At 44.1% G+C, this 15,983-nt stretch overlaps 1 protein-coding gene across 1 annotated transcript in view; it reads right to left on the bottom strand.

Moving 5' to 3' along the window:
- Positions 1–4,173: 4,173 nt before the first annotated feature.
- The window catches only part of LOC129105092 (bone morphogenetic protein receptor type-2-like), a 21,432-nt gene continuing 9,622 nt past the window's right edge, over positions 4,174–15,983 (bottom strand). The window contains exons 9-19 of the mRNA XM_054615978.1: positions 14,453–14,613; positions 14,223–14,370; positions 13,590–13,726; positions 12,949–13,085; positions 11,576–11,768; positions 11,386–11,470; positions 10,736–10,815; positions 10,507–10,647; positions 10,228–10,425; positions 8,264–9,446; positions 4,174–8,071 (exon numbers count right to left, since the gene is read on the bottom strand). Coding sequence (XP_054471953.1) covers positions 7,749–8,071; positions 8,264–9,446; positions 10,228–10,425; positions 10,507–10,647; positions 10,736–10,815; positions 11,386–11,470; positions 11,576–11,768; positions 12,949–13,085; positions 13,590–13,726; positions 14,223–14,370; positions 14,453–14,613 — 2,786 coding nt within the window. The 3' untranslated portion in view covers positions 4,174–7,748. The remainder of the gene's footprint in view (positions 8,072–8,263; positions 9,447–10,227; positions 10,426–10,506; positions 10,648–10,735; positions 10,816–11,385; positions 11,471–11,575; positions 11,769–12,948; positions 13,086–13,589; positions 13,727–14,222; positions 14,371–14,452; positions 14,614–15,983) is intronic.

The following is a 15,983-nucleotide window of genomic DNA, read 5'->3' as shown; positions in this document are numbered from 1 at the left end:
TTTATTGATCTGTTGATGTAGAACTATATTTCATCCTCCTTGAGTTTTATGCATTTCTGATTTAATAAAGCATGATTTCAGCACTACTCACTCGTCTCTCCTGTTTATTGTGTTTCCATTACATTTACATTACATTTACGTTTACATTACAGTCATTTAGCAGACGCTTTTATGCAAAGCAACTTACAATCAGTAGCTCAAAGCTTATATTACATATCAGTACATATTACATATCATTACATATCAGTACATATTATACATCAGTACATATCATTACATATCAGTACACATCAGTACACATCAGTACATATTACATATCAGTACATATCAGTACACATCAGTACATATTACATATCAGTACATATCAGTACACATCAGTACATATCAGTACATATTACATATCAGTACATATCAGTACATATTACATATCAGTACATATCAGTACACATCAGTACATATCAGTACATATTACATATCAGTACATATCAGTACACATCAGTACATATTACATATCAGTACATATCAGTACATATCAGTACATATCAGTACATATTACATATCAGTACATATCAGTACACATCAGTACATATCAGTACACATCAGTACATATCAGTACATATTACACATCAGTACATATCATTACACATCATTCACACACTGGTGACAGGCTACCATGCAAGGTGCCACCATCAGACTCTAACTAACATTCATACAACATCCACATGGACATGGACTGCCGAAGACTTTCCTGTTCAACTCTCTTCTTGAAGTGTATTCTTACTGTACCCATGGAAACGTTAGCATGAGAACACGCTGGAGTTAGCACGCCAATGTTGACTAGCTAACGATCAAGCTGCTGAGAGTAAAATAAACCGCTGAATGCTTCATGTTCACACTGATTCAGTTGAACAGATGTTCTGTGGATTAGAGGCAATAACATTACTTTATTTCATGACTTATTAGTATTTATTTAAAACATATTATTACTCATTTAGTCCCAAACTGTTGACTCTGTCTCAAAGATTTGATCTGATTAAAAACAGAAGATGAAATGCAGATTAATATAAAGACAAATCTTAGTATTCACACCAGCATTGATGTGTTTCATCAGTCAAACTATCACACTGAGTGGAACAGACATTAAAACATTCTCCTGTACTACCTTTGATAAAGTCTACGGTAGAACCAGAGACGTCCAAAGGAGACGCTAACAGTCACTTCCTGTTTCTGTTTCTGAATCCTGAATAAAACAACACCTCCCTGTTTGGATCAAGTAGCCGTCCTTCAGAACATTAACGTGACTCAAAGCTAACGTTAGCCTTCAGGAGACCAGCAGCAGGTCCATGAACTCCCAACAAGAGATCAGGACTGATAGTCAAAGTAAAGACGGACCCACTATTCATAAAACAAATATAACATTCTGATGATAAAATATAATTATGAAATATAATGTTTTAGACAAATCAGGAGAAAATATTCCTCGTTCAGACTTTTCTGTGTCTCTCCTGAGATCTGACCAACGTTACGTTAACGTGATATCAGTTTACATCAAACTAACCACAGCTAGGCTAACGGTAGCGTTAGCACCATAGCTAGGCTAACGGTAGCGTTAGCACCATAGCTAGGCTAACGGTAGCGTTAGCACCATAGCTAGGCTAACGGTAGCGTTTAGCACCATAGCCAGGCTAACGGTAGCGTTAGCACCATAGCTAGGCTAACGGTAGCGTTTAGCAGCATAGCTAGGCTAACGGTAGCGTTTAGCACCATAGCCAGGCTAACGGTAGCGTTAGCACCATAGCTAGGCTAACGGTAGCGTTTAGCACCATAGCTAGGCTAACGGTAGCGTTTAGCACCATAGCTAGGCTAACGGTAGCGTTAGCACCATAGCTAGGCTAACGGTAGCGTTAGCACCATAGCTAGGCTAACGGTAGCGTTAGCAGCCTGGAGCCAATCAGAGGCAGAGTAGCACATTTATTCACATTATTTAATCTGGAAAAACATACAAGTACCAACAAAATATGAATGAATTCATATTAAACTCATTGAAAAGTAAACTAAATACAAAGACATGAGTCCAGATGAAATAAATAACCTGACAGAGTTTATTAAATGAGTTAAGTACATTTCACTACTGTATTTGGAGATCTTGTACTTCTTATTAACTGACAGATACTGTTTTACTTTACTAACCATGATTATGAACAAAAAACATAAAACCAGCTTATAAAATATAAAAACATATAAAACTAGCTCCGTCCAGCCACAGCATGTAGACAATACATGTAACAATACACAGGACCAATACTTCTTATACTTTAAGTACTTTTAGCTGATACAACTTCAGTTATTTTGTTCAGGTATAAGATTAGTTATTGAGTATTTATATTGCTTCTCTTACTAAAGTCATCCATCCATCCATCCATCCATCCATCCATCCATCCATCCATCCATCCATCTCCTCCTCTTATCCGGGGCCGGGTCGTGGGGGCAGCAGACTAAGGAGGGTCCTCCAGACGTCCTTCTCCCCAGCAACACTCCAGCTCCTCCTGGGAACCCCGAGGTGTTCCCGGTGCTATGCGTTCCACCTCCCGCACCAGCTCCGGTTCCTTCCCCGCCAGAGAGGTGACATTCCACGTCCCTAGAGCTAGTCTGTGATGCCGGGGGTCAGCACGCCCAGGTCTCCGCCCCAGCCTGCCGCCCAGCTCACATTGCACCCGACCCCAATGCCTATCCCTGCGGGTGGTGGGCCCACAGGGTGGCGGCACGATGTAGCTTTTTCAGGCTGGGCCCGGCCGGGCCCCATGTGCCAAGGCCCGGCCACCAGACGCTCGCCGGCGAGCTCCCCTACCAGGTCTGGCTCCAGGAGGGTGCCCCGGTTTCCCTATTCCGGGCGAGGTGCCACAACCTTGTATCGTCCGATTCATTGAGGTTTTGTGAATCGCTCTTAGTCTGACCCCCAGAGACCACTCTGCCTTGGGAGACCCTACCAGGAGCTATTGCCCCCGACAACACGGCTCTCAGGATCACTGGGGCACACAAACCCCTCCACCACGATAAGGTGGCGATTCTACTTTTACTTTTATTACTAAAGTCAGATCCAGAGAATTCAACACACTAATCATGAAAACAGTAAATATCATTAATGTTTTTATTATTATTGGCAGTGTTTTTATATATTTATACATATTTTGGCCTTTCTACTATATCTGAAGGCCTATCTATGGGGGGACGGCTGATTAGTTGTCCCACTAAAATGTGATAGCTATTTTGACAGTGGTCACCATGATAATATTATTATTATTATTAATAATAATAATAATAATAATAATATTCTCCTAAAGCAAGATTTTGAAGAAAAACTCGAGATTATAAGATTCTTTCTCCACCAACGGGACATTATTATTAGACACCAAACCTCTGGTTAAAATGGTCAGATTTAAGGTGCAGTGGTTCTCCAGGAGAAAATGACTGACTGCTAGTTTGTAAGAAGTGTTATTGGGACTGGAGATGGTATCTGGTCACGATCATGCTTTCAGGATCTTCACAGCCATTTTGAGAGGATTACCAAACATGGAGGCAGCAAGAAAACAAGGAAAATACAATTTTTTCATCTAAAACTTATTAAATATTTAATAATATTAAAGCATGTTGTGATGTGAATGATCCGCTCTTCATTGTGGCACTATTCAACTGTGTTTCATGATGCCCAGTACACCATTGCAAGTGGAGAGTTACACACCAAGCTCCATGTTAAAGTTTGACATTTTAAGACTGAAGTAAACAACATGGGATACGTTTTCTATGTAGGTTATTTATTTAAGATCCTGGTTTGCATCAAAATGAACCCTCTGGTAGAGAGCCATGAAGAATAACTTCTATAACAGCCTCTTAATTAAACTTTTCAAGAGGTTAGAAATGGTAATAATCCACTGTTCTGTCATTAATACCTTCAATTATATTTAAGAATGTCACTCCAAACTGCTGAGTTTAATTAAATCAAATGTAAACTCCTTGTAGTAAATATTGCGAAACAAAAGTTTGTCCTAAAGTCCACGCCTTGCAGTACTGTTGAATACTATATCAATACTACTAGTTCTACTACAACCCTCCAACTCTCTGATTCACAGTAAAATAGAGGCTTTACACAGAAGAGACATAATAAAACACTCAGTGGATCCTCTGCTCTTTATTAAATGATAAACTTCAGCGTGTGATATTAATATGATGTTTGCTCCACATGGATTTACAGAATGTCAGGATGAACCACCAGAGATCTGATCTGTAGGGTTGTACAACATGCTGGGTGTGAGTGTGCAGACGTAATATGTGTTAACAGTAAGAAGGAGTGTGAGCTTAAAGAACACAACAACAGCAGTAGTAGAGGTGGTACTGGGTCCCATATGAAAGTATACAATGTATAATAATGTAATACTGAGTATTTACACCACTGGAAAGTCAAAACCAGCATATACATAATACAAATGGATAAACAAAGAAATACACTGCATATACAACGACAGACATCCCAGAAGACTTATAGCAGTTAAATATGTTTGATTTTATATCTACAATATATACTGATACACTCTCCATCCTGCATCTGGAATATTATACAGTTAGAAAACAAACGGCTGAAGAGACGTCAGAAATAATAAAACATTTTAATGTTGTGATATTTTTCATGCAGGATGCTGAACGTGGTTAAGTCTGTTATTTCTAAATGTAATATTACAGATGACATGTAGATCCTATTCATTGAGCTTTATGATAACTATTTATCTACAGTCTGTTACTGTAAAGGGATAATCACACCGTCCACCTGAACCAGTGAGCAGGAGGATAAATGTGCTCAGACTCAAGACGACGCACTTTTTAGATTTGGGTCTAGTTAAAGCAAAGAATCAAAATGAAGAGAAGCTGAAGTCCTGCTGAGTTCTCATATCAAGATCTGAGCTGAAAACAAACTCATTGCATACTCTGCTAGCTAGCTACAGCTAATATCTGTTATGTCGCACATTGACCGCCAGGTGGAAATGATGAACACAAAAGCTTCCAGAGCACGACCAGCATAAGAGGGGCTAGCTACACCAGGGCTAGCTACACCAGGATAAGATAGACCAGGGCTAGCTAAACCAGGATAAGATAGACCAGAGCTAGCTACACCAGGGCTAGCTACACCAGGATAAGATAGACCAGGGCTAGCTAAACCAGGATAAGATAGACCAGAGCTAGCTACACCAGGGCTAGCTACACCAGGATAAGATAGACCAGAGCTAGCTACACCAGGGCTAGCTACACCAGGATAAGATAGACCAGGGCTAGCTACACCAGGGCTAGCTACACCAGGATAAGATAGACCAGGGCTAGCTACACCAGGGCTAGCTACACCAGGATAAGATAGACCAGGGCTAGCTAAACCAGGATAAGATAGACCAGAGCTAGCTAAACCAGGATAAGATAGACCAGAGCTAGCTAAACCAGGACTAGCTAAACCAGGGGCTAGCAACACCAGGACTAGATATACCAGAGCTAATAATACCAGAGCTCGCTAAACCAGGGCTAGCTAAACCAGGTAAAGCTTGACCAGAACTAGCTTAACCATAGTTAGCTTAACCAGGTTTAGCCAGACCAGGGCTAGCTAAACCAGAATTAGCTCAACCAGGACTATCTGAACCAAGGCTAGCTAAACAAGGGTTAGCTTAATCACACACACATCTGCCTTCACACATTTACATAGAACAAATCATTTTCATCTGTATGTACATTAGCATATCTAAAAACAGTACAAACAGTAGAAAATACAAAAATAACAAAACAGAAATACATTTTAGAAGGCATCTTAAAATACACTAAACGTAATAACAGTATGATAAGATTTATGTTGTTGTTTTCAGGGTAGTTGAGGAAAAGGAATCACAATAACCATGGAAATAAAATACAGATCTGATACAGATACAGAAGTGTAATATTCCCTAAATGTCAATAAGTATACTTATTATAACTGCACATTTAAAGGAGCAGTTACAGGTGTTTCACATATAAATCCAAACGGTTAGCCAACAACTTGGCATTTATGAAATCAGCCATTCATAAAAACATTTCAAATGCTCACATACATCTAACAGTGATTTGACAGTCGATTTGATGTCTTAAAAACAAAAGAAACAGAAAGTAAATATAAAAAGGCAGAAAATGGACTTTAGATGCAGTCCAGTTTACGTCACACCAAACTCCATTAAAACAGATCTGACATTTTTAAATGTTCTACTATAAGTGCTACTAAATGCGTTTATAAATAATACCTTAGAATTATACATTTCATGGATCAACTTTTCAAAAGGGATGTCTCATACACAGAGCATCACTTGTTTAGATTGAAATAACATTTTGAGTACAAATATTCATCTTCCAACTCCTTTTGGATGAACAGCAGGTTGGGCCAGTTTACACTTTAGTAAAATAAAGTTCGGTGGATCTACTATCTGATGGGTTTACTTGACCAGGGTCGGACATTAATACTGAGATCTAGCAGACACTAAGTAGATCACCATTGGTTTCTGGCTGGTACTCATTTCCAACTCTGTTTTGGAGGGCTTCGTTTAAATGACAAGGTTTCTGAAGGTCCTAACAAGAGCATCTTTAAGTCACTTTTCATGATACTTCCTCAAACACACTCAGACGCTGTCCGACCATCCTGGACCTCAACCCGACTGACTCTGGATGGATCGGTGACGAACACAACACAACGTGTAGACATAAGACCGCTTTGGAGGTGTTTGAAGGCTGATTTCGTCGTTTGGATCAACTCTGTCATTCACCTTCTTTCTTCTGACGGATCGCTTTTCATATTCTGCTCATCTTTTCATATTTTTAAACAATAATAAACGTGTGAGCGTTCCAGCCTACATTAGCGCTGTAAAGGTTCCTGAGGAGGTTTGTACGTGGCCGAGGTTACGAAGGTCACAAGGCTGATGGAGCGTGGCTTATCTATCCTCTCCACTTCCTCTCTCATTCCAGCTGTAACATGGCGGTCACAGCAGACCTCACAAGGCGGCTGAAAAACTTCATAAAAGAGTGTAATAAAAGTAATAAAAGAGTGCAAATTAGAGAATAAAGAATAACCCCCCCCCCCCGACAGTAATGTTGCCAATGTGTTGATAAATCTGAGCCACGAGGCCTCATGAGCTGACTGCATAGAGTAAAGGTTTAAAGCAAGAACGCATCTTCAAATCATACAAAAACTGTATGAAGAAACAAAGAGATTCCTAAATAAATATCTCCGTAACTATTCGAACCACAGAGTGTCTGCGTTGTAGTTCTCTAAATAATGCTAAATAATGCTAATTTTGTTTAAAGTGCTTTAAAAATATAACAACTGACCCAGTCCTCTGGTCACGCTGACAAGCCACTGGACGCTTCTCCGAGCCACAAGATGAGTCAAAGCAGGAGCCCAAACATGCACCACCACCGAGCATCCTTAACCTCACTATCACCTAAAACACATGTTGAAGCCTTTAGATCAAGGTCAAACCCAAAAGCCCGTGGCCGAGGTGCCTTTCATGGTGGGTCACTTCCTGTGCTTCAGATTCAGCATGAGGTTCAGTTTGGTGTTGGGGAGGCCGAATGGTGCGGCAGTCAGTGAACTCCATTTTCCACAACAAAAGAGAAGGAAGACAAAGAAGTGAAATAAATGAATCTGCTCTCCTTTTTAAGAAAAGAAAAACAAAACCTTTAATCAAACATCAGCTTTAGAAGCAGGTCATTCCATCCGGCTCGGAGGTCGTGGTCGCCGTGGCTCCGCCTCCCACCAGAAACACCGCCATGCTGGATTTGGACTGATTGATTCTGGGGATGCCGATGCTTCCTGCTCTATGGAGACTAGAAGATAAATTGGTTTGGCTGCCGCTACTGCCACTGGGGTTGATCTCGAAGTCCGGGTCGAGAGCTGTATCCGTGGTAACCACCCATGAGGCCGGACGCCATTTTTTCACGGTGTATGGAGTCTTGACACGACGTTTAATTTTCTCTCCTGAAGCGCTCAGACTGCCGTTATCTGTCACAGAAACATCATCTAGAGGAGGAGGAGAGAGGGAAACAACCTTTTAAGAGAGTTAGAATCACATCAGGTACACAATATTTAATGGGGAGTTACTTTGAGAGGTGGTACCGTTCCTTCAGACCTCTAGTCCCCTCATTCTTAGTTTATCTACTTCATGGTACTTTTGCCCCCATTGCAGTTCTTCAGCACTTAATCTTGACTCACCTGAGGAGATGCAGGATGAGGACAAGTCCAGGGAACAAGGACGCTCACGCCTCTTGGCTTTGGCCGGTCCCATCTGGGTCTGCAGCAGAACCGGAGTTTCTGGATCTAAGGTGGGACTTTGTAGAGCTGCAGGTTCTGGAGCTGAAGCTTCTGCTGTGGTTCCTGAATGCTGAGATTCCAAAGCTGGATTTGCTGAGACTTGAACCTCTAAAACTGAAGCTTTTGGATTTCCGATTGGAGCTTCCCGGACTGGAGCTGCTGGATCTGAGACTGGAGGCTTTAGGTCTTGAGTTTCTGGACCAAGGGATGGGGCGTGTACAACTAGGACTGTTGAAGATGAGGTTGAGGTGTCCGGGTTTTGTGCTTGTGAAGCTGGGGATCCCTCTGGGACTGGAATTTGAGCTTTTGCTGGGATTGGAGCTGAGCCAGACTCTGGATCTCTACGGTCTGGAACCAGTGCCGTGGCAGTAGAGTGGACCAGATGGGCCTTTGGGCTTCTGGATGATTCAGGGGTCAGTACTGGTTCTGCAAAAAGGGCTCTCTGGACAGATTGTATTGTATCTGAACCTTGACCTCTATCCTGTGGTGTTGGGTCATGGTCCGATGTAGCTCGTTCTGCCGGATGTGGCTCAGGTTTAGGAGTCTTGTTGCTCCGACCCTGACGGACCTCTGAACCAATCATCCTCTCAGGTTCAACCTTCAAACCCTGGGTCTTCACATCTGATCCCAACGCCGTCCTGTTGTTGTTGTTGTTGGCGTTTGAGCCTTGTCCCGACACGATGTTGGCAGGTTGTGACTGAAGACGATGATGATGCAGATGAGGAAGGGGCTCGCTCTCAGCGGGCGGCTGTTCTCTCTTCAGCAGCGGTTCATGTTCATCCGGACTGGAGTTGAGCAGGTTCATGAGGTTGTCCTCTCCTCTGATCGTCCCCCCCTCCATCTTGTCCTCCTCCTCCAGCTGCGGTCCGGCCAGATTGGTTCGACCTCTTTCTGTCATCCCGTTCGTCACCAGTGTCGGGACACCGACGCTGTAGCCGTTGGCAACCACCAATTTGGAGTTGACTCGACTCCCAGTTTCAACGCTGCCTCTCGTGCTGGTGTTGTTGGTCACCGTGGTTACCTGATGGGGCTCTGCAGCCGTGGCAGCTGTTACCGTGTTCATCTTAGCAACACCTGTTTCCACCTGAAATACAGGACATATTGGATTAGTGACGCGATTAGAATAACTTTGTTATAAAAACATTATTAAGATTCCTTTGTGTGAAGTTGTTCTTTAAAGTGAAGTCAAAGCTTCATGTGTTAAAGCTGCATTCTCTCTGCTGTCCACCAGGGGGCGACTCCTCTGGTTGTATAGAAGTCTATGAGAAAATGACTCTACTTCTCTCTTGATTTATTCCCTCAGTAAACATTGTAAACATGAGTTTATGGTCTCAATCTCTAGTTTCAAGTCTTCTTCAATACAGCATGATGTTCATTTAGTAAATGATGCTCCATTTAGAGTCAAACAGACCATAAAGCAGGGGATGCTTTAGGGCGGGGCTACACACTGATTGACAGGTCGACACCAGAGACGTATACGGCGTCTCTACGTCACTCCTCCTCAGTCCATACATGGTCACTTCCTGTTCACTGGTTGTAATAAAACAAACAACATGGCGATGGCCCTATTCCAAAATGGCGATAGCGTACTCAAGGCTTAAAAACGTCCACAAACCAGTGGGTGACATCATGATGACTATGTTCACTTCTCATAAACAGTCTATGGATGTGATATAGTTTGATTTAAGTGGATTATTTACTCCAGGTGACGGCCCTGGATCAGTTTTAGATCAAAATGCCTCCTAAAGACCTTTATTAGTAGACAGATCCACCTGCACCGCTGAAGAACGTATGATATGACCTCCAGAACACCACCAGGACTTCGTTACCACAATCTACCCCGATCAGATCGGATCCTACTGTACCTGTCTGTGGTTAGACTTGAGCTTTCCCAGCTTAAGTCTGGAGGTGGTGTCCTTGGTTTTGGGGAGAAGGTGGAGGCTAGTGGGCCTCTGGGGCAGGTTCTGCTGTTTGGGGAGGGGGTGGATGGAGGAGGAGGGAGCAGAATCAACCCGACCAACGACCCCTTGTTCACCCTGAAGAGCCAGCACAGAGTTGTTCGCCTAGAGGAACCACAGGAACAGATCTCTGTTACTACCTATAATCAAACAACAGTATTCAGAGAGGTATGAGTACTACTGGACCTCTGTAGAGAGAGTATTCAGCTCCGTCTGGAGGATCTGATGGTACATCAGGCCGGCAGGTTGCTGCTCTGATGAACCAAACAGTTTCTGTGAATGTTCCATCAAGTTCTCATCAGAACTCTCTCTCAAGTTCTTATCAACCTGTAGAGGCAGAATGTGGACTTGTTATCCATGTGTGGAGGCTGAAGTTGTCCAAGAAGAAGAGACTACAAATATCAAAAGTACAGACCTCGTTGGGGTCCAGTTTGATGGCCTCCAAGTCTTCTTCTGTCAGCTGCAGACAGACGGGGACAGTGGACACAGGGACACCTGGAGGAGAGCAGGGACAGGTACAGTTACTGAGGACAGACTAACACCGTTCAAACAAATAATATCAACATCTGTCCTCTCCAACAGACCAACAGGAGTCCACCAGCTGGACGGTTAGAGGACTACTTGTTGTTGTGGGTTCTCACGGTCTGGTTTTTAACCGTAAACACGACTGGACCCACTAAAGAGAGACGGCTAACGCTAGCTAGCCTCCGTCCTTCCTGTAATGCTACATGCTACACTGAGTGTGAACCCCAGTGACTCAGCAGGTGATGAATAACATCCTGATCCCAATCCTAAAGATGTGATCACACTACAGACAGGAAACCAAAAGGACAAACGTGACCATCCATGCTCCTGAAGGCTTGCCATCGGTGTGGACTGATGATGAATGTTAGTTAGAGTCTGATGGTGGCACCTTGATGGTAGCCTGTCATCAGTGTGTGAATGGGTGAATGATATGTAACATACTACTGACTGTAAGTCGCTGTGGAGAAAAGCGTCTGCTAAATGACTGTAATGTAATGTAATGTAATGTAATGTGATGTAATGTGATGTAATGAGACACACCAGACTCGGTGATGGTGCAGAGGGTGGAGGCCGGTGTCATGGTGGTGCTGGACGAACCATTGCTGTCTGAAGTGGCCGAGCGAGCCTGAGACAGACGCAGAGAGAGACATATAAATAAGTACAATAAATATAATAAATATAATAAATATCATGAGGTTAGTCATGTGACGTGGTGTCTCTGTAATCTTACCTGTGCCTGCTGTCGCTCGTAGTTGATGGAGTTTCTGTTCTTTTCAGAGCCTTCTGCTGAACTCGTGGTCGTCTTGACGACGGATGCTGTGCTTCCGTCTCCCTGGAGATTCTTGACCACGCCTACCTGGAGATCCTCTATGTAGGAGGAGGCGGAGCCAACCTGAGGAGGCCAACGGCCCTGAGACAGATTCCTGAGAGAGAAGCAGGTCATGTGGTCCTTTAGTGTGTGTGTGTGTGTGTGTACCTGTGGTTGTGTGTGTGTGTGTGTGTGTGTGTGTGTGTGTGTGTGTGGTTGTGTACAGTGTGTGTGTGTGTGTGTGTGTGTGTGTGTGTGTGTGTACAGTGTGTCTGTGTGTGTGTGTACAGTGTGTGTGTGTGTGAGGTTGTGTACAGTGTGTGTGTGTGTGTGTGTGTGTACAGTGTGTGTGTTGTGTGTGTGTGTGTGTGTGTGTGTGTGTGTGTGTGTGTGTGTGTACAGTGTGTGTGTGTGTGAGGTTGTGTACAGTGTGTGTGTGTGTGTCTGTGTGTGTGGTTGTGTACAGTGTGTGTGTATGTGTGTGTGTGTGTGTCTGTGTGTGTGGTTGTGTACAGTGTGTGTGTGTGTGTGTGTGTGTGTGTGTGTGTGTGTGTGGTTGTGTACAGTGTGTGTGTGTGTGTGTGTGTGTGTGTGTGTGTGTGTGTGTGTGTGTGTGTGTGTACAGTGTGTCTGTGTGTGTGTGTGTGTGTGTGTGTACAGTGTGTGTGTGTGAGGTTGTGTAGTGTGTGTGTGTGTGTGTGTGTGTGTGTGTGTGTGTGTGTGTGTGTGTGTGTGTGTGTGTAAGGTTGTGTACAGTGTGTGTGTGTGTGTGTGTGTGGTTGTGTAGTGTGTGTGTGTGTGTGTGTGTGGTTGTGTACAGTGTGTGTGGTTGTGTAGTGTGTGTGTGTGGTTGTGTACAGTGTGTGTGTGTGTGTGTGTGTGTGTGTCTGTGTGTGTGGTTGTGTACAGTGTGTGTGTGTGTGTGTGTGTGTGTGTCTGTGTGTCTGTGTGTGTGGTTGTGTACAGTGTGTGTGTGTGGTTGTGTACAGTGTGTGTGTGTGTGTGTGTCTGTGTGTGTGGTTGTGTACAGTGTGTGTGTGTGTGTGTGTGTGTCTGTGTGTGTGGTTGTGTACAGTGTGTGTGTGTGTGTGTGTGTGTCTGTGTGTGTGGTTGTGTACAGTGTGTGTGGTTGTGTAGTGTGTGTGGTTGTGTACAGTGTGTGTGGTTGTGTAGTGTGTGTGTGTGTGTCTGTGTGTGTGGTTGTGTACAGTGTGTGTGGTTGTGTAGTGTGTGTGTGTGTGTGTGTGTGTGTGTGTGTGTGTGGTTGTGTACAGTGTGTGTGTGTGTGTGTGTACCTGTGGTTGTGTGTGGCGGTGTGTGTAGTCAGCAGTGTGAGGTCACACAGTCTCTCCTCGGCACACTGAGCGGTGAGTCGAGCTTCAGCGTCCTGATCCCAGCAGTCCTCCATCGTCTCCTTCAGGGAACGCAACGCCTACAAATACACAAAGTACTACTGTCATTACTACCACCAAATATTAATACATGTACTGCACTTCAACCCACGAAAAGTACAACAGTAAACTACTGAGAAAGAAGCTACTCAGCAGGTTAACACAGTGAGAGGCTGTCTGAGCTGGGAACAGGTGAGAACAGGTGAGAACAGGTGAGAACAGGTGAGGACAGGTGAGAACAGGTGAGGAGGACAGGGGGAAACAGGTGAGGACAGGTGAGGACAGGGGGAAACAGGTGAGAACAGGTGAGGACAGGTGAGGAGGACAGGGGGAAACAGGTGAGGACAGGGGGAAACAGGTGAGGACAGGTGAGGACAGGGGGAAACAGGTGAGGACAGGTGAGGACAGGTGAGGACAGGTGAGGGGAAACAGGTGAGGACAGGTGAGGACAGGTGAGGACAGGGGGGGGAAACAGGTGAGGACAGGTGAGGACAGGTGAGGACAGGGGGAAACAGGTGAGGACAGGTGAGGACAGGAACACTAACCAGACTGTTCTCCTTCCAGGCTTCAGGGAATCTGGGTCTAAATTTCTCTCTGGCAACGAGGATCTGCATCTCCTCAAAACTGGGATGATTCCCGACCTCGGCCTGGTACGCCAGCTGGAACTCAGGTACTGCCTCACCTGAGAACATAGGTACATTATACTGTAGTACTACTAGTAATACTCAGTTTCATCAATACAGCTGTACTTTGACAATTGATTCACGTGTCATTTATATACATAGAAGTACTTGTGGTATTTTACTTTAATATATAGTACTGGGTTGTGTGTGTTGCTCTGCAGTGGATCAGGTGAAGATAGAACAGGTGAAGATAGAACAGGTGAAGACAGAACAGGTGAGGACAGAACAGGTGAGGACAGAACAGGTGAAGATAGAACAGGTGAAGATAGAACAGGTGAGGACAGAACAGGTGAGGACAGAACAGGTGAAGATAGAACAGGTGAGGACAGAACAGGTGAGGACAGAACAGGTGAGGACAGAACAGGTGAGGACAGAACAGGTGAAGACAGAACAGGTGAAGATAGAACAGGTGAAGATAGAACAGGTGAAGATAGAACAGGTGAGGACAGGTTAGAATATGTGGTCCTGTGTTGTGTCTGTGTTTTGCTGGATCACCTGTGAACAGGTGGGAGCACCTCCTGAAGCTCTCCCAGTAGAGCAGCCCCAGAGCGTAAACATCCACCTGCTTCAGCGCCGACTCACAGTCCCGGAGGTTCAGAGCTCCACCCAGAACCTCTGGAGACATGTACCGCACCGTCCCCACCTGGAAACACACACACAGGTGAACCCTCCGTCTCCGCTCACACCTGTGGACATCATCACCTGACACCGTCACATGACCCGACCTCGGATATGGCCATGGTGTCTTCGTCTCCGGGACGACAGGGACGACTTCCTGTCAGCCTCATGGACAGACCGAAGTCAGCGAGGACGCAGGACAGATCGGCTCGGACCAAGACGTTCCTACTGGTCACGTCTCTGTGGGCCACCGCTGGTTTATACTGGTCTGAGAGGAGAGAGAGGACATACCAGTCTTTATACTGGTCTGAGAGGAGAGAGAGGACATACCAGTCTTTATACTCTAGTCTTAATAATGAACTTTTAATCTGGAGGAGACAGACTGTCCTCCTCTCCTCCAGCAGGGAGAGCAGTGATGAGATAAGAACTACAGAGACCAGCTGTTTGAGGAGAAGACTGCTACCTGTCCATATGAAAACATACTACTACTAGTAATGATGATAATAATAATAACTAGACTGACTGTGTGGCTGCTACTGCCCGAAGACGTTGCATATATTAACAGTTCTGAGACAGCTGTATCAATGGGGTTCATTTAGGGTTAGTTTGGGGTTCATTTGAGTTTCATTTGAAAAAAAAAGTAAGTCCAATCGCATAAATAATACAATCCTGCTGAAAATGCGTTGGAATGCTGAAAGCTGAAATCAGTCACAGAGCATTGCTGAACATGTGGAAGTTTCAAATGACTTTCCTGAAAAAGCCCAAAAGCCAAGAACTGCACTGATGAAAAAACCTGGTAGTTGAATTGTAAAACTGTCAGAGATGGAAGCTGAACTGCATCATCAAAAGAAGCAAAGAGCTGAAATACAATGAAGAAAGATCTGGAAGCTGAACTGTTAAACTGTAGAGGTGGCAGTAATCGTAGAAGAAGCAGTCATAAGAAGAGTAGTTTTAGAGCTGAAGTTATAGGAGTGGCAGTAGTATCCGTAGCAGCAGTAGTATCAGTGGTTAAGTAGAAGAAATAGTCCAATCAGCAATAGTAGAAGAAGAAGAAGTTGTTGTAGTATTAATAGTAGTATTAATAGTAGTATTAATAGTAGTATTAATAGTAGTATTAATAGTAGTATTAATAGTAGTCGTGCTGAGTCACTGTTGGACATAACTGGTGATAACACAGGGAAGGTTCTACCTGAAATTGTGTGAGAGAAAGTAAGGCATTGAGAGATAGAGAAACAGAGATTAGAGAAAGAGAGAGAGTGAGTGAGTGAAAGAGAGAGCGAGAGTAAGAGTGAGAGTGAGATAGAAAGAGAGAGAAAGAGTGAGCAAGTGAGCATGAGAGAGAGTGAAAGAGAGGGAGAGTGTGAGTGAGTGAGAGAGAAAGAGAGGGAGTGAGCTAGTGAGAGAGAGAGTGAAAGAACGAGTGAGAGAGAAAGAGAGAGAGATTGAAAAAGAGAGTGAAAGAGAGGGTGAGTGAGAGAGATAAGAGAGTGAAAGAGAAAGAGAGGTTGAGTGAGTGAGAGAGAAAGAGAGAGAGGGTGAGTGAGTGAGAGAGAAAGAGAGAGAGGGTGAGTGAGTGAGAGTGAAAGAGGGAGAGAGAGACAAAGAGATTGAGTGAGTGAGAGCGAGAGAGAGAGTGTG

The sequence above is a fragment of the Anoplopoma fimbria genome, chromosome 16 (assembly GCF_027596085.1).
Source record: "Anoplopoma fimbria isolate UVic2021 breed Golden Eagle Sablefish chromosome 16, Afim_UVic_2022, whole genome shotgun sequence".
NCBI classification, from domain to species: Eukaryota; Metazoa; Chordata; class Actinopteri; order Perciformes; family Anoplopomatidae; genus Anoplopoma; species Anoplopoma fimbria.
The sequence above is the reverse complement of the archived record's forward strand: the minus strand, read 5'-3'. Positions and strand labels throughout refer to the sequence as shown.